This window comes from Mirounga angustirostris, unplaced genomic scaffold, assembly GCF_029215605.1.
Source record: "Mirounga angustirostris isolate CCGP_5_RB_7025 unplaced genomic scaffold, mMirAng1.0.hap1 SCAF_5, whole genome shotgun sequence".
In the NCBI taxonomy this organism is placed as follows: Eukaryota; Metazoa; Chordata; class Mammalia; order Carnivora; family Phocidae; genus Mirounga; species Mirounga angustirostris.
The window spans coordinates 46,204,940-46,223,962 of NW_026991713.1; the positions used below are offsets into that span (position 1 = coordinate 46,204,940).

At 43.4% G+C, this 19,023-nt stretch overlaps 1 protein-coding gene across 3 annotated transcripts in view; it reads left to right on the forward strand.

Annotated features, from left to right (window-relative positions):
* The window catches only part of PTPRB (protein tyrosine phosphatase receptor type B), a 114,688-nt gene that overhangs the window by 12,011 nt on the left and 83,654 nt on the right, over positions 1-19,023 (forward strand). For 2 of the 3 annotated variants that reach the window (XR_008505942.2, XM_045872962.3), the window contains exon 4: positions 17,373-17,646. Coding sequence is in view for 2 of the 3 variants with exons in the window: in XM_045872962.3 (XP_045728918.1) it covers positions 17,373-17,646 (274 nt within the window). In the remaining variant the exon portion in view is untranslated. Of the gene's footprint in view, positions 1-16,597; positions 16,958-17,372; positions 17,647-19,023 lie in introns of those variants that run through there. The other variant, XM_045872963.3, reaches the window with a different exon arrangement.

Below are 19,023 nucleotides of genomic sequence, written 5' to 3' on the forward strand. Positions count from 1 at the left end.
TTCAGGAATCTAGGACTGATTTGTGAACATGGTCAAATAAGCTAAGTCACATACCAATTCCGCATCGGCAGCCCGAAAATGACAGACGGGTCCGATGCCTGGGGAGCGGCGATGGTGCGGTCGTAGAGTCTGCTCACGTAGTATTTCAGCTTGAAGTGTTCATCCGCTCAGTTCTGCTTACCACTCAGGGTTATAGGCCACCCTTTGGGGCAATAATATTGTCATTCCAAAAGTGTAATTTGCAAAGGCGAATAAAAAATGCTGTTTCATTTGGCAGTCTTTAGCCATTTTCTAATAAACCAAATAATTGAAAGAAAGTAGAAGCCCAACACTATGCATATGACTTAACACCCATTTTAGGGTTTTGCTTTCTTTTGCATTGTGCAGAATTTGCTATTGTGTATGGTTCCTGGCTAGTAAGCACATACTTCTTATTAATCACAAAGCAAACATAACCAACACTGAGCAACTTGTGGAACTTTGTTTTTATCTCCACTTTTCCTTTACTATAAATCTTCCCTGCAAACTGGTGCTTCCCTTACCTCTGAATAGAATTTAGGAAGGTCTGATGACTTTTCTGGATGCTCTTTATATTACTTTAAAACCCAACACTCACTCTCAACCTATTAACAAAGATATTAATTTCAGGAAGTAACCCAGACTCTGAATTCAATTTAAATGTTAGCTTTTCCTCTCCTATCACCCCATTCCTTTGGGCTTAAAGTAGAAAAAGGGAACTTGACCAAAATCTCCCACTTCCCACCTAGCTTTTTACCCACCTCTCCTACTCTGATCATTACGGGTTCAGACTTGTCTGGGCTTGGAAAGTGGGGAGGGGAGACAGGAAATGAGAGCAGGAGAACTGGTACTTGAGGTTGCCATCATGAATTGGCACCGTACTTTCCCTAAATCTCCAACTCCTGAGCCCTTCTAGCCATGGATGTCAGTGAGATTTGCCAGTTATTTTGAAATTGAATGCTTCTTGGTGGAGCACCTTCTTGTTTAGGTTGAATGTGTCTCAGCCAAAATGTCATTCTAACATCAGTTTGTAAGAGTACTCACATCTGAAAATATATATATATATATTTCTATATATTATATATAATTTTTTCCACAACTAACACACAAAAAGTTAAGTGTATATTTTAAGTATATAGCATATATTATACACATATATATTAGTACAGAAAAAGAATTAAGCATAGATTGTACTGATAGATATATATCATATATATCACATACTATACTGATATCTATATGAAGTATGTCAAATAAGAAACATGCTGAATAATAACTATAATAGAAACATATCTGCCTGAACACTCAAGGATTGCCTTTTAGCAAAACTATTTCCCCATTTTTGCTCACATTTGACCATTGTGAAACAAACACAGAGAGAGCTCCCAGGGGTGGCCAGGCTCTACTGGGATGAGTCAAGGACACTGAGCTCCAGAGCTCTGCGGCCGGCACACTGGCCCTTGGGCCAACCCAGCACTGTGTTACAGAGCTCATGTGACCTAGCGTCAGAGTTGGATTTACAGGTTCAGGTCATGGTAAATACAGAGCAGGGTGTGTTTTGGGTTTTGTTTCTTTGTCTTCTTCTAAAGTGAAATCCACTGCAATGTTTATGAACTCCCAGATGGGGCACCAGAATGACTACATACTGAGTATTCATCAAGTCATGATTCATGTCCCAGTTTTTCCTTGAAGCTCAGGCAAAATCTTAACCATGTCTTGGGAAGATGAGTGTGTAAAAGCTATGATCCTTCCAAAGGCAGTTTCTAAAATTGCAGTTTCCATGACTCTAATGCTTTAGTCAAGGCATCTCTGCTAGATCATCATTTGATTTAGCATGAACATTTACTCTGTAACAGTTAATTATAAATAGCTGTAGTTAGATACTTGGAAGGGAAAAGTCACTTGAGAGGTAAAATTCCTGTCCTTTGAAAGTAATTTTGAAAGGTACTCTATCTCAATACCTAGAAGAGCATAAAAGAGAAATAAAATCATTCAACTTAATTGCTTCAAATTCAGTAAAAAGAAATTCTTTGTGTGTCAGTTGTTTTCTTTATCAGATAGCCCTGGTCTGTGATGATTTGGGATTGACTTAGTATAACTAGGCTGTGAGTTGAGGTGGTCTGGTACCAGGTGATGATGGGAAAAATCCGAATGTGAGGATAAGAACTGTGTTTATGCAACTTTGCATCTCCAGCATCTGAACGTAGTGCTTAATACGTTATAAAGTTTGTAGAAAGATAAAGAAAGGTGTGGAATGGAGTGAAGCAAAATGCGGGGGGAATGGAATGGCATGAAGTGCAATGGAGTGGAATGAAGAGGAATGGAACGGAATGGAATGGAATGGAGAAGAGTGGAATGAAATGGGATGGTGAAGAGTGGAGTGGAGTAGAGCAGAGTGCAGGGAAATCGAATGAGGAGAATGGAATGGAGTGCTGGGAAAATGAGTCGCTTGAAGTGGTATGGAAGTGGGTGGAATTGTTGACCACTTGGGTAGCAAATGTCCCATCTACCATCAGTGTTCAGGTATGATGGTCATGTTGAATGGCCATGCACCTTTTTATTGCCTTAGTGTTTTAAAGTTTGTGTGTATATAGAGTTTAATATTTAATACATAATAATATAGTGTTTCATTCAGGGGCTAATTCTCCAGTTCCTTTTCCTCCCTTCTAATTTCCCCCATTTCATCTCTTAATCACCCTTCAACTCCCCCCCAAAAAAAATTATAAGAGAAGAAAGGGGAAGAGACATTGATGACTGTTCAATTTAATAACTTTAGAAAATGTTCATCAACTCAACAAACTTTTCTTGAAGACCTAACTAGTGTCAGAACAGAGTAGTTGAGAACTCAGTCTTTGAGGTCAAACCCCTGACTCTGCCTCTTACTAGCTAGTGACCTGGCAAATTACTTAAACTCTCTAAGCCTCAGTTTCCTCATCTATAAAATGGAACCTCTACCTCCTAGGCTGTTACAAGGATTGGGAGAGATAATGCATGTAAAATGCTTACTACAGTACTTGGTCCTTAGTAAGCATTTAGGAAATAATAGCTGTTATGGCTGCCTTTCACTGAGACACAAAGATAAATGACAAAATTGTTGCCCTGAAGGAACTCACTATCTGCTGTGGTGTTGAGGGAAGTAGAAATATACACAGGCTCTTATGGAATACAAAGCAAGGTGCCTAAGTAGTGTGAGGGTTTCAGGAAGTATCTTCTGGTAAAAGGAATATCTGAAATAAACCTAAAGGAGAATAGAGTAACCTAATAAGAGGTAGGGGAGTGGGAAGGAGAGAGGTGGAGGAACTGGGATGGGGTGGAATAGAGAGTTAGAAAGTGATTTCAATTCTTACCTAAAATTTGCATTTTAAAGAAACTTGGGGATTTTTTCACTTTAGTCCAATCATCTATTCTGTACTCATTTATTTTGTGCTTTCTATTTGCCTGACATTATGGGGGATGTGAGAATAAATAATAAATAAAATCATAATACAATGTAGTCAAAATCATTGCATGTAGGACCAGCACTCTGCTAAGAATGTAGAAAAGATTTCAACAGTGTAAGAGCCCTGTAATCATTTTCCCATGTACAGAAATTGAATGTATATTGATGAAGATCTCAAATACATGGTTTCAAATGGTGTCTTCATCCAGAAATAGTCAGGAGTTCCTACTTGTTATTTTAATTAGTGACACTATTAAATTATCTGTCATTCCTTTGGTTCCCATCACATGTAACCACGAGGTAGAATTTAGAACACTTAAACTGAAATAGAAATCTAGAGAAGAATAAGAACTGAAATACTAAGATTTTATGCTTGGAAATGCTCTGTATGCCATTACTACTAATTAATGTTTATGCAGTGACCATAGTGTTCTAGATCCACAATCAAAGGATGAATTGGGGTTGGAACATGGGGCTGGAAAAGTGGCATGTATTTATGTCTTTCCCGTTCATCAACAGTCCCTCTGAGTTATGAGGAATGAAACATGAAGAGACACTGTGCAGTATCTACAAAGAAGAGAATCTAGGAGATAAAAATAATATCTAAGATTTGTGTGCCAGGAACTATGCTAAGCACTTTCATTTACTCTGGGAGGTGGGTACTTGTATCCATTTTCCATCACTGTATAACAAACCACCCCAAAACTTAGTAGTTTAACAAAATGACAGTTTACTATTTCTCATGATTTTGTTGATTAGTTGGGTGGTTCCTCTGCTGGTGTCACCTGAGCTCACCCTTGCAGGTGCATTTAGCTTGGAGGGTAAGCTGAGCTAGAAGATTGATAATAGCCTTCCTTGCATGACTAGCCATCAGTGCTGGCTGCAGAATGGGGCAGCTCAGTGCTTCTCCACGTGGCCTCTCTTCCTCTGGTAGGCTACCCCAGCTTCTTTACATGATGGTTTAGGGGAGTTCTGCAAGAAGGAAAAGGTGGAAGCTACAAACCTCTCGAGGCCCAGGTTCTAGAATCACATATCACTTCTGCCACATTCTGTTGATCAATGTGGCCAGGTCAGATTTGAAGGTAGGGAAAACAGACCTCACATTTTGATGGGAAGAGCTGCAAAGTCACATTGCAAAGGGCCACACATATTGGGTGGGACGAAACTAGAGCCATTAAATAATCTATCATGGTATATATTATTGTTGTTGTTACTATTATTATTATTATTTTGCAGATGCCTAGCTTAAGTTTAAAGAGGTTAAGGACTTGCCCAAGGTCAAATGATTAGAAAACAGCAGAGCAAGAAAAAGAGCACGCACACACACACACACACCCGCACACTTGCTCACTTTACACTCTTACCTAGAGCTCCTATTAATGAAGGTAAATACCAAGGAGGACATAATTTGAAACAATTACTAGTAATGCTCCTGCAAAGTTGTCCTAGTTGACCCTTTGGGAGCAGAATTTTCCCTACTTTTCTCTTTTCCCCTCATTCCTCACATCCTCACCTGCCGGTGTGAGGGGTTGGCCTTTAGAAGGCTGTAGACTTGGGTCAGTATGTGGTTTCAGAACTAACTCTCTCCCTCTCCCTTGTTCTCGCTCCCTCACCCTGGACATGAATTAAATCATCTAATACCAGTCATGTGCCTAGTAGTGCTGGAAACCCCTGTGTAGTTACTGTTAGCTATTGTTGTTATCCTTACCATGATAATAGTATTATGTAGCTGTGTGTGTCTTTACAAGGACAAAGTTGATGAAACCAGAAGCATGTCTACCTTATGAGTTAGGAAATAATCTAGACCAGTTGTTCTCAAAGTATGGACTCCAGACCCAGAACTTAGACCTACTGAATCAGAAACTCTGGGTATAGGGCCAAGTAATCTGTGTTTTAACAAGCCCTCCAAGTCACACAGATGCACTTGAAGTTTAAGAACCACTGACCTAGACAAATCTGGTCCCCGACCAACAATGTATTCCTCATAGAGTTCTAGATGCCTTAGTTTCCCACAATTGATGGCACTTTAGTGCGTTGTGTTATGAGGGGGTGGGCCAGGGTGCTATAATAGCTAAATAATCAAGTAGTGGAAATTAATTTATCTAATTACAGCCTCCTGCTATTCCTTCACAGAGGGTACATTCTGTAAGGAATGGGGCCTAGGGTGGTTAAGTGGAGCCTGGGCAGATAGGGAACTGCTGCTAGATTCCAGGGTCTTTGTGGTAATTAGAAAAGTGCGTTTCCAGGCACACAGTTCCACCATGAATGCCCAAGACATGGTAGTGGGACATGGGCTGGATTCCAGCCCCAGGCACACCCTCAGCCAGGCATCCCCATATACCACCCACACTAAGATAAACTGAGTCTTTGTGCACTGGCCCAGTTGCAGATGAAGCCGGATGTAGGTGTCAGAAGTGTGCCCTGCATCGTCCAGCCATTCACCGTGGGCAAGGTGAGACAGGCAGGGCTAGAGGCAGCAGGAAGTCAATCTGTTGGGGGACCTGAGTGATGGGGGGCAGGAGGAAGAGTCATATGTGAAGTGGCCTCCAAAGGGATAGAGGGTGGACCTTTGACTTCACTTTAGCTTCAAAATCTGACCAGCCTCTATCTGTTGTTTGAGGAGTGGGCTCTAAAGAGACGTCTAGCCTGGACCCCCTCTCAGCCATGTGACCTTGATGGAGATGGTGTGATATAATGGTAAAGGGCCAGGGCTCCTATGTTGCAGAAACCTGGTTTAAATCCTGGGGGCGTGGAATCTACTCAACTCCAGTCATAATTGCTTCCTCTTTAAAATAAGGATAAGGATAAGTAAGGGTACGCTGCCTCACAATGCAGTTGTGAGGATTAAAATCTGATTAATTGAAGTGCTTAGTCCATTGGCCACACGTGATAAGTAGTTGATCATTATAGCAATTAACACCAGCTTCCTGTTTCTGCTTCGTCATTCCCACCCTGCCTGCTTCACAGAGTTGTAAGAACCAGGGAGGCTGACATCATTACACGAAAATGCTTGGAGAGGAATACCATGTTGAACACGAAGTAAAAAAAAAGTGTTCCCGGTTGGTTCAGATTCTGCTAAAGATCCATGAATCTTGTTTAGAGGCACACCTCCTTCTTCCCCTCCCCACCCTGCCGGGCCCTGGCCTGGGACAGGGATTGCGTTTCCTCCGGTCATGAATAGCCATTGTGGTACAGCTTGGGCCTGAACTGTTCTGTGCTTCCTTCCATTTGGCCTTCAAAAAGATCACAGCCCGGGGCGCCTGGGTGGCTCAGTCGTTAAGCGTCTGCCTTGGGCTCAGGTCATGGTCCCAGGATCCTGGGATCAAGTCCCGCATCGGCCTCCCCGCTCCGCGGAAAGCCGCTTCTCCCTCTCCCACTCCCCCTGCTTGTGTTCCTTCTCTCGCTGTGTCTCTCTCTGTCAAATAAATAAATAAAATCTTTTTTAAAAAATGCACCTAATAATATCACTACAATTAGTTCTTTACATTTAAAAATTAATTTTTTCATCTCCCAATCAATATACAAGGGGCGCCTGGGTGGCTCAGTCGTTGAGCGTCTGCCTTCGGCTCAGGTCATGATCCCAGGGTCCTGGGATCGAGCCCCGCATCGGGCTCCGTGCTCGGCGGGAAGCCTGCTTCTCCCTCTCCCGCTCCCCCTGCTTGTGTTCCCTCTCTCGCTGTGTCTCTCTCTGCCAAATAAATAAATAAAATCTTAGGGACACCTGAGTGGCTCAGTCGTTAAGCGTCTGCCTTCGGCTCAGGTCATGATCCCAGGGTCCTGGGATCGAGCCCCGCATCGGGCTCCCTGCTCGGCGGGAAGCCTGCTTCTCTCTCTCCCACTCCCCCTGCTTGTGTTCCCTCTCTCGCTGTGTCTCTCTCTGTTGAATAAATAAATTAATTAAAAAAAAAAAAAGAGGTCACAGCCCACTGTGAGCCTCCAAATAAGTAGCAAGGCAAATGCAGAAACTCCCCACCTCCTCCTACCTCCCCCAAGTCTGGGGTAACCTCCTTTATTGTGTTACTTGAAGTATAGAAGGGAGATGTCCCGCTGCTACCAGTCTTCTGTGGCCAGAAGAACTAAAGAGAGGACAATACTCCCCCTTTACTGGGGCGAACACCTAGAGGGAGAAGGGCAAAGATGTAGCAAAAAGCAAACAAAACAAAACAAAACAGAAAAGCCAAAAAACCGAAAGACAAAAACAGAAAACCATCCCCCAACCATTCCTCATGAACAAGAACTCTTAGATTGTCTCGTGTGCTTGGGGTCTGATACATGCAGACTCTGAGACTGCTGACAGGGCAGAAGGGTCATTCTGAGGAGTAGTATCTTGTGGGAGGGATGTATTCCTAAAGACCCTAATGTATAATTAGCATCATTCAAGCCTAATTCTGACAAAGAGAGTTTTCTTAGCTCGCCAGCTAAAGTGGATTGCCATGTGCCAGTAGCATAATACGGTCTCTAATTTACTTGAATTTAAAGCCCTCCAGCTTTAAAATCTCAAGGATTTTTCCTTTCTCTGCTTTTCTTTTCGTTATGATTTGCATTACTTTCTATTTTGTGTGCGCGAAAGTTATGTTCATATTTTGTCACAATATAAATCGTGTGCACATAAAAATGCAACCATGAAACAGAACATGTGCATCGAAATGGGCTCCTTAACACGCCAGGATTTCTCTGGCACATTGGTTTCCCTGAGCAGATAAGTGCTGATGCAGTGGGGAAAAGAGCAAAGAAAGGGGGAAATGATATCAAAGGAGAAAGGAGGATGTGCTAATTGACATAGGAAGTCTGTGGCTCTCAGCCTGGGCCTTACATACATCAGAATCACCTGGGAAGAGTTTTAAAGATGCAGATTCTAAACTTCTGCCTCAGTCCTACTGAATCAGCATTTACTAACACAGGACCTCAGCACCTAGGGTGTAAAAATCTGCCCATTGATTGTAATACGTGATTAGGTTTTCGATCCCTTGGAGAATAATTGAATAATCAGCTTGTTAGAACAAACACTGACCGCAAGAGAAGGGGAGAAGTCCTTCTGGAGAGGTATAATCTGAATGGAATCTCAAGGAAATATCCGACAAATGCAAATGGAGGACAATACTATAGAAAAACTGACTCGTATCATTCAAAAAGATCAATGTCATAAGGATCATTTGAAAAAGCTGAGGAATTGTTCCAGATTAAAGATTAAGAGACTTGACAAGGAAATGCAATACAGGATCCTAGGCTGGATCCTTACTAGAGAAAACAAAAAACAAACAACAACAACAACAACAAAACCCAAATGCTAAAAAGGACGTTATTGAGACAATTAACAAAATTGAAATATGGGTTGTGGATTAAAGCATTATAACAATTTTGAATTTTCTGAATTTGGTAACTTTACTGAGACTACACACTTAACTCAGGATATACACAACCAGCTCTGAAAGGTTAGTTCACAGGTAAAAACAGTCTACACGGAGAGAAGGAAAGAACGGGAAAATCAATGTGGGAGAATGTAAAAAAAAACCAGCAACAGAATTAGTGGGTCTGGGTAAGGGCATATAGAAGCGTTCTGTACAACTCTTACAATGTGTAAGTTTGAAAAAATAAAAAGTTTAAAAAATAAAGAGTAGTTTGCTTAAGGGCTTTTAGAGGGTAGAATCCGAGGGAGGCTACAGTGTTAGGGATAGACTAGCAGCTCCCACCAAGACCTGGCTGTCTTGTTCAAGGACCAAGGCGAGAGAAAATGGGGGCAGAGGAAGAGGAAAGCAAGCACCACGAAAGGAATGATGATGAATTTGCAAGAAAGAACAGTAAAGCCAAGAGTCAGAGCTGGAGGATGGGCCATTTGGTAAGCCTGAAGATAAGCTAAAGAGCTCTGCAAGAGATGAAGTGCTTTAAATCTCTGTAACTTCGCTGGGCTGCCTAGTGATTGCACCAGCATATGCCACACAAACAATAGCAACTGAAAAGGGGAAATGCTATGAATTCTAGGAGCTGTCTTTAAAGCAAAACTCCTTTCCACTCTTACCACACTTTGAGGGAAACAGGCAACAGAAAACTCCCATTGCTAGATCCAGCTGAGATCCCAACCAGGTAACCTGTTGGGGAGGGACATGGGAGGCACCTCATTTTCTTCAAAGCTCTTCTATTTTGGATTTCTAATAGATGTCGGCCAAGAAGTACACCCCGTGTGCAGAGCTTTACTAGGTGCTTGCCCTTCATCTGTGTGTCTGTCAACATTTGTGTTTGCTCCCCTTTCTGCAAGGCTGACCTTGCAGTCCAGAATAGCACAGCTGTGGAGACAATACTGAAAGAGTGGGCTTTGCCGAGAGTGTTGACCCTAGTGATCTGACTTAAGTGACCTCCTGATCATGTGAGAAGCATTAGATCTTCCATGGAGTAGGCAGGGTCTGTCCATTTGGAGCAGGGGCTGACTGGTCACTAGTTTATCCCAAAGCTTAGGTGCTAGGTATTCTTAGATTCTGTGATGCTAAGGGCTCGGGGTCTGCACTGGAGAGCTGAAGAATGAAATTGTGTTTCAGATTTACGAATACTTAGTCATGCCTTTATTTAGTGTGGAGCTATGGATGTTTCCTCTGTCAATAGAAGGTAGACACCGAGTCTCCAAAACCTGGGGATGTGGGTGAGATAATGAAGATACATGGGCTCTTTCCTTCATGAGGTTTATAATCTAGGTGACAGTTTTATCATTACATTTTTGAAAAACATGATAAGAACCTTTGATCTTCCACTTTGATCACCGTCAGCCCCAACATCCAGGGGACTCTAGGATGCTCTGTGTCTGCCTCCTCCAGCAGACAAGGGCGGGGGGGGGGCTGTGGGGGGAGTGCTTGGGGGGAGCTATAGGGAAGAGGCAAGCAAGAATGTGGGCCCAACAAGCCCTCCATCTCTTGATTTTTTTTAAAGAAAAGTCAAAATCCAGATTTTTTTTTAATGTAAAATCTATTGTTCTCAACATTAGCCAAGTATTCTATTTTTTTTTTTTCAAAACAATTTTAGGGGGCGCCTGGGTGGCTCAGATGGTTAAGCATCTGCCTTCGGCTCGGGTCATGATCCCGGGGTCCTGGGATCGAGCCCCATGTCCAGCTCGTGGCTCAGCGAGGAGCCTGCTTCTCCCTCTCCCTCTGCCTGCTGCTTTCCCTGCTTGGACACTCTCTCTCTCTGTCAAAAATAAATAAAATCTTTAAAAAAAAAACCCAAAAAACAATGTTAGGATCACACTATAAAATCCAGAAAAGGCAAGCGTGCTGGCCAAAGAGTGAGCCCTGTGTTTGCGACCTTCGGAGAATCATGGGAAATAATGCTGTAGCAACAGAGGTACCCAGAAAAAAAAAGAGGACAGAGTCTCCCCCCTCCAAGCACTGCTTTCTAAGATAGATGAACTAGGTGATCATTTCTGTTTGTTTTTGCTCTCCTTTTCCTGAGAGCCAGTGTTATCCCTGCCTTGTCTGTCTACCACGCTAGGGGCTAGGGTTTGGACGTTGGTCTAGTTCCTGAAGCTGGAATGCGAAGCAGCCACGCCCACACAGACCCAGGATGCCTGAATACCTTGACTTTGTGAGCAGATGGTTTCTGGGGGGTGGGGCAGTGGGGACTGAGAAGCAGGAGTGAAGACACAGCAGAAGCCCCTGAGGTTGAAGATGTTACAGTCACACCTAGTTTTAAATCATTATGGTGACGAAGCTGTGACAAAAGCTATGCAAAACCCTTTTCCTCCAGATTAAAAAAAAAAAAACAGTAACAACAACAACCTAGGGGAGGGGAAGAGGGTGAGAAACCAGTGTAGAAAAAAATACCAGGAAACCTTAGAGATGTGTCTGCTGAGAGAGATGGTGGAGCCTGGTGCTAAAGACATATCCGGCAACCCCCCCTCCCTTTCGGGACTTAAAAAAACCTTGGCATGGCCACCAGCCAGAGCAGCCCTTGGATGTCTTTTGTGCTCATCTACTGAAAAGTTTCTCTTGCGTATGAGATGGGAAGCAATGGTAATTTACTATCATTTGGTTTTGCTCAGAAAAAATTCTCGTCCACGGACTTTGTCATACTCTAGCATTACTGGGTGCTCAGCATCCGTGATATATCAGTATTCATATAATATTATTACCACTGAATAATCATAGTATCTAACATTTGTTGAGCCCTTTAGCCAAGGACCATGCTTTACACAACACGGGACCTTGTCATTTAATCCTTACAACTCCTACCCCCCCCCCCAATGCCTTTATTATTTCCATTTTCCTAGAGACCTATGACCTAGGAAGCGTATGACCTAGGAGGATAGAGAGATTCCTTGAAGTATAAGTATTCCAAAAATGGTATCTCTAACCACTGAAGAGGATAGTCACGGTTCTTAAAAAAGAAAAAAAAAAAGCTGCTTATCAAAATTACCTTACCTTAAATTTTAATGCACCTCTTTTTAAATGCATGACACCTGCTAGTTAAAATGTATTCATTTCTGTCATAATTTATTATTGAGCCAGTTTGAATTAAAACCTAGAAAAGGATTCACCATCTTATAATCATTTTTAGTGGGCACATTCCCTGATTGCTAGACTTTCTTCTTTTTAACAATATCTGGGGAAACACAGATGAGGGTCTCATGACAAAAGTACTTCCTCAGAGAAAAAAGCATCAGAATTGACCCATCATCTAATATTTATTAAGTCTGCTGCATGTTGATCCTTTTTCCTTTAGCATCCACATTTTATTTTTATTGAGAAGTTATAAATATCAAATTTGTTCTAAATATATGTAATAGAAAAATATATTTTATATAACATATAAATAGGTTTATATATTATATGAAATATATTATTATATATTATATCACCAATTTACTTATTTGACACCTTCTAAAATAGTTTAAGACCTTCTAAATCACTTACCTAGGTCCTTGTAACCAGAGAGCTCAGAATTTAAATTTAAAAGAAAAAGAACAATAAGACATTATTAACTCTCTTTACTATAAAACGGTATCTGGTGCAGGGCTTTAAAAAAAAAAAAAATGGCTCCACCATGGCATTTTTGATCCCTCAGGTGTGATAAGGCCTAGAATTTACATTTCTGGCAAGTGCTCAGAGGATGTCGCTGCTGCACTTTGAGAACCACCATGCGGAAGCATAGGACTTCCTCCCCCGTCTCTTTTCCTCCTTTGATCTTCCCTCCCACCTCATTCTCTTCCAAATCAATCTTCTCTTCTTTGATTCCTTTGCCCTTTCTCCTTTTTTCCTCTTCTCTTTTCCGCCCTCCCTTCCAAGGTGCTATTTGAGGCTTCCAGCAAGAACATGTTTACAAGGACTTGTTTTGATTATTCATCCACATAACAATATTTACTGAGCAGGTACAAAGATTCCTTCCTGCCTCCCTTCCTTTCTTCATTCATCCATTCTTTCAACAAATATTTGATGAAACTCTTTTATGCCAAGCTCTATGCAAGGAGAACAAGATTGCCCTAAGAGAGTTCTCCATATGCTTGGGAAAGGCAGGCAGTCAGAAGCATATAAGGCATTATATTATTACCAGGTGTCATTAATGCTCTGAATTAAACAAATGGATTGCTGAGATGAATAATAATAAAAGGACACTTTTTCCTTGTGTGGTCAGAAAGGGTCTGGCCCCACTGGGGTGTGTTGAAGCTGAGACCTTAAAGACTGAGAGGAAGATAACCAAGCAGAGAATCCAGGGAGGAGTGGTCCAAGAAGATGAAAAGGCAGGTATAAAGTCCCTGAGGCAGGAAAAGGTCAGCTCTCTGTTGGGGTGTCTCCAAACCCCAAGCACACGGTAGGTTCTCAGTCAATATTTGCTGAACGAATGAGTAAATGAATTATCAGACCCAGGCCCCTGGAGCAAGGAGGCAAGAAGAGAGGCCAGGTCATGAATGGCTCTTCAGGTTATGGGTGAGGAGTTTGGATTAACCAATAACTTGAGCAATCTACTCTGCCCTCCCCTCCTCCCCGCAACCTTTCCACACCCACCTCATAACCTCATCTACAGTAGCAGTTCTCAAAGTGTGGTCCCTGGACCCCTGATGACCGGTTGTTTCTCATTCAACATCTGTGTTTATAAGCTGACAAGAGCCGTGCTCTCATCCATGAATTCATAATTTATGACTATGTAAATTATAACAATTAATTGCTATGACAATTTGTTTAAAAGGCAACTGTTTGTCCACTCACATCTAATCAGAAGCAGCCCCACCCTTCCCATGCGGTCTGGGACACGTTTCCAAGTGGCAAAGAGAAGTGGTCCCAAATTCCTGGAATGCAGTAACTTCCAAAGCATATGCAGTGTCATGATGCAGGATAAATAGGTTCAAAAGAAGTTGAGGAATTCCAAATAAAAATGAGAACAAAGAAGAAGAATGAATCAATTTATTTATACTTTGTAAAGTAGTTTCAAATAAACTCCTCATAGAAAAAAAAACAGTATCTGGCAACTTTCCCCAGTCCCAAACTGCCTTGAATCCATTACAGTTCTCTTTAATTTCTCCTATTAATATAACTGTTTTCTAAAAAGAAAAATGTAATCAGTAAAAGCCTAAGTTTAAACTTTTCCTCATTGTTTCACAATATGCTAATCCTTATGGGCTATTTAGGATCCACTCACTTTGGTGGGAACTCTCCTGTAAGCCTTAAGATTCTCCAGGAAAAAGAACTCGGGGTTATATGACTTTGGAAAAGAAATGTCTATGACCACTACTGGGCCTTTGCTTCACGCATTGCTATGATTCTTCATATACATCAATAGTAAAATAAATGGCAACACATGATTCTAAATATATGTTTCTCTGATACAAAAATAAAAGGACCCTATTTAAAAAACTTCTTTTCTTAATTCCTATTTCCAAGGGCATTATTAGCAGATCACTGCTAATAACCTAGAATTTGGAAACATCTAAACTGTATTGTAAGGATTTTTTGTTATCCCCTTGCTTGATTAGTCCTTCAAATTTTGCCTTTTTTGATGCATTTGCCTGCACCAAAGGAAGGATTATAGGAAGAATGTTAGACAGTATGTTGAAAATGAAATACAGTTTTTAGATTAACTTATAGGGTAGGGTAGGTTGTGGCATGCAGGGTTTAAAAAGAAAACAAAAAGATAGTGGGCAAAACTTGGAGGGGATAGGATTTATTGAAGATTTGGGCAAAGGGCAGAAAATAGTATTTAGTATATTTGGGGGAAATCTCAAATCTGCGGGGCAATTTATGAGAAAATTCTATAAACCTCAATGGAAAAGACAAAGCAAGAGAGAAACTGCAGAAGTTAGAAAAGTGCAGCCTACGTGATGGTTGAATTTAAAAGAGAGGGGAAAAAATGTGATGGGGATGCAATCTATTACCAGGTAAGCCAACACCTGGACAGCACATAAGCGTTTACAAAAGGTGCTTTCACATCTGTGACCTTATTTATTCTTCATAACAGCTCTGGGAAGTATTTAGAGTGGTATAATTCCAGTTTGACAGACAAGGAAGCCACACTGTTTTCTGAATACAGCAAGAAAAGAGAAAGGTAATGAATGTTGAGAAGGAACGAAGCTGCAAAAAGACCCCTTTAAGGGCTGAAGGCAGCCTGTCTGTAACAGAGAGGAGGGGACCACCTCTGATGCTGCAGAGACGTGGGAGGCTGTGAAAAGCCATTGAACGTGGGGGCAAAATACAGAGGGCGAGAAAGGCTCTCTTGGAAGGCAAGTCATCTGGGCAGAGAAACAGGAAAGATTCTGTCTTCCCAGAAATACACGCAGTTCAGGTTTGCCCTTTGAGCGTTTGCCAGCTTGAAAAGGAGACTTGAGATCTCTGGTCTGGCTGCAGATTTAAAGCCCATAGAATCTCTGAAGGGGTAGCAATTTCATTTTTTCATTCAAAGGTTTCTTAAAAACATGTTTTCTGAAAGAATCGAAACAATTTTCACTTTTTTCTGCTTATCCTCAAAGTAGATACAGTTGATACAGAAGTCGATACTCTAGCTTTCTGTAGAATCTGCCTACCTGAGAAAGAAGGGAATATGACATTCTTCTTATTGATTTAGCTCCAGAGTATTTGGTTTTGAAAATTAAACTGGGAAATCTCATCTCTTCTGGCGGTTGTCAGAGAAGGCACCCAAGAAAAGCAACAGAGCATTATAAAAGTTGTTGCCATATTTTGCTTGTATCACCTGTGTACAATTAAACATTTTTGCTCTTTGGTTATTAGAAACTCTTTTAAAATCCATTTTCACATACATGATGATTCGGATGCCGAGGCAGTTGGGCAGTTGCTAAAAAGCTATAGTTAGTGCTGGAAACTGAGTCAATTCCAGTTTTTGTAATACGTGTGGGAACTGAGCCATCAATAGTGTTTTCCTCAAAGGAAGAGTTTTACTGCTTTCTTATATTGCTCGGACAATTACGGATGAAATGGTATTAACTACTGGATGGTCAGTGGTGAAACTGCTTTGTAGTTTGCTCTGTGCGTTGAACAACGGGCGGTGATTACATTTGTTCTTGGTCAGCAGCATTTGCAGAAGATTTAGGGAGGACACCGACCTCTCTACAAGAGAAAGGGGAAAGTGAATGGCAGAGAAAGAGAAAGGTCAAGTTGACAATGGACAAGATCCTTTGGGGGTCTTTTTCTCTTGCTGGTGTCAGGGGGATGTGCATTGGGACAAATGACTGCTTTGAGGTGAGAAGGGCAAAAGCACTCTAATAAAAGGCTTCAGGAAGGAGTGCAGGCGACCTAGGGAAATCTGCTGTGGTCAAGTTTAATCCTGGGAAAAGAGGCCCCGGAGAAAGCAGATGAGGAAGATAGGAAGGAAGATAGGGAGGGGGAGGCGCTGGGTGTGGAGGGAGGAAGGGGGTGGGCGGCCTGGAAAGTGAGAGGGAGCAAGTACTGACTGTGGCTAGGACGGCGGGGAGGAGGACCACCGAGTGGGAAGAAGTGCAAGTCGCGGGAGCGGAGGAGGAGGAGGAGGAGGAGGCAGAGCTCGGTGGGCCCGGACGGGACCCCCGGCCAGGGGGGCGGCGGCGCCGGGGCAGCGGGGGCAGCGCGGCCCGCCGCGGGCCCCCGTGGCAGCGCGGCCCGCCGCGGGCCCCCGTGGCAGCCTCAGGCGTTGGCTCCTCGGGGCTCCCTCCCTCGCCGGCGCATTGTTCCTTTGCCGGGAGACGAGGAAATTGCCTTTTGATTGCGGAAGTCCGCGGCCGGGGCCCGGGGCGAGGCAGCGCGGGTCAGCATGGCAGCGTGGGAAGGGCGGCGCGCTGCCTGCCCCCGCCGCCTCTCGCGTCCGCAGCCCGCCCGGGGCGGCAGCAGCAGCGGCCCCTGCGCGTCGCCAGCCCGGAGGGAAGCGCTGTGCGCCCGCGGGGCGCGCTGAGCGCGCGCAACAGGTGCCCCCCGCCCCGCGCCGGCCGTCGGGGCCGCCGGGCGCCCCTGCCCCTCTGCTGAGTCGGGCTGGTGAGCGCTGAGCGCGATGCTGAGCCATGGAGCGGGGCTGGCCTTGTGCACCGCGCTGAGCCTGCTGCAGGTGAGTGGCCCGAGGGAGGTGGCGGGCCGACGCGCCCCTCCCTGCTGACGACCAAACTCCCAGTCGGCCGTCGGGCCGCCTGGGTCGTGCTTTGCAGGGGGAGATGGCCGAATTTCTTCCTCTCCCTGGGGGAGAGAGGTCCTCTCGTGACCCTCCGGCCAGACTGACAGCTCATCCGACTGTCCGAGGCACCGAGCCGCCCTCCTTCTCCAAGCCGCTCCCCAGAAAGAGCAGGCCGGGGAGAGAGTTGCCACCCACCTCCTCCGCGGGTCTTTCCTCGGGCTGGAGGGCAAAGGGCTGGGCTGAGGCTGGGGCTGGGGGCTGAGGGCTGAGGAGGCGGCTTGGGGACCTTGCTGTGGACAAGTCCCGGGACGGTCTAGACGGCGGGCTTCAGCTGCTTCTGGTTCCTTTGCAGACTGGACTGGGGGAGCCAGTGAGATGTAACTTCACCCTGACGGAGTCCAAGGTCTCCAGCCGGTCCGCGTCTCTCCAGTGGAGAACTCTGGGGTCACCCTGTAACTTCAGCCTCATCTATAGCAGTGACACGTCAGGGGTCGCATGGTGCCACCCCACGCGGATAGACAACACCACCTATGGATGCTACCCCAAGGATCTGCAGGCGGGAACCACCTATAACTTCAGGATTGTGTCTCTGGATGGAGAAGAGAGAACTGTGGTCTTGCAAACAGGTAAAGGGTGACAGGTGCAGTTGGACGGCCAGGCCACTCTGGGCTGAGCCCTGCCTTTTCAAGCTGGTGTTTCATTTGAGCTCCAGGCATGCAGAAAATAAAGGTAAAAATACCTGTGAAGATAAATATTGACCAAGATTTCTAGTTTCCTCAGATCTGGCCAGAAGCAGCTTGGTTGACTTTTAGAGATTTCCTTAGTGCTGAAGACAGCGGACTAGCTCTTTGAAGGGGGAGTGCAGCAGAGAGGAGCTGTGGGCTGTGGAGGGAGTTTGTTAAATTTGCTGAAACGGTGTGGTTTGAGCTTCCATCACATTAAACTGTCAAGCCCTGGAATAATTTTAAGCAAATGTTTTTAGAATAAATAATGGAAGTGCAACGATTAGGGATATGCCTTTCCTCAACTTAGTTTTATTTTTGGAACCAGGACATAAAATCTTCAGGAATAGAATAGAGCCATTCATAGGGGAAGATTCGAAAAGTCCTTTCAAATGAGGGCACGAAAATTAATTTGTATAACTTGAATAACTAAAACAGCGTAGTATCAGAGACGGTCCTTTGGTTACTCTGAACTTCAAGTCACTCACTTTCTTTACAGTTTTGGTAAACCCTTCCATGTGTATATAGGAAGAGTTTGTCTTTCCTGCGTCAGTTTTCTTGTCTGTAAAATAAGAGTGTTAGACTTGGCTGTTGAGGTCCAAGTTCTTACCAAGTGCCAATGACCTGGGTAGGGGGCTGTCATACTCTAACCTCGTTATTCCTGTCAGCTACCCATTACATGTGCTCTAAATTCTCTAACAACTTTGATGTTTTGTGACTTCATTAGTCTTCCTTTTAACATTGTCTTTACTTGTTGCAATAGTGAAACTTCACTTCTATTCAGAAAGTCAAATTTCACAGAAAAATTCTGGAAGTCAAATTTTAGAAATGTGTTGTCCTTACTACTCTTTCATGTTCAACCTGAACAAAGATGACTTCCTTAGCTATCGGTCTTTAAAAAGGTGTGAGAACTTTCAGTTCTCAAGGCAGTTACAGCAGGGTCAGGAAATGTAGCTGGGTTCATGTAGTAAGTCAATCAAATAGTCATTCTCTTCTTTTTTCGGAGAAAAATTAAGAATGTCAATTACATCACTTGGCTTACTTCAGATGAAACTTTGAGATAATTTCTGAGATTTGCAGGAACTTAAATTGAAAGGAAACAGCACTCATGAAGAATTTGGTTATGTTTTTATATGGAATCAAAGAGAGACTGAAATCAACCACATAATTAGAACATTTTACAGAAGTTGAAGTGGTTATGTTTTTAGTCATGAAGCTGCTGGTCTCTTGGTATGGGAGGATAGTTTTGTGAACACTCAGATTGCTAATGCTGTGAAATTT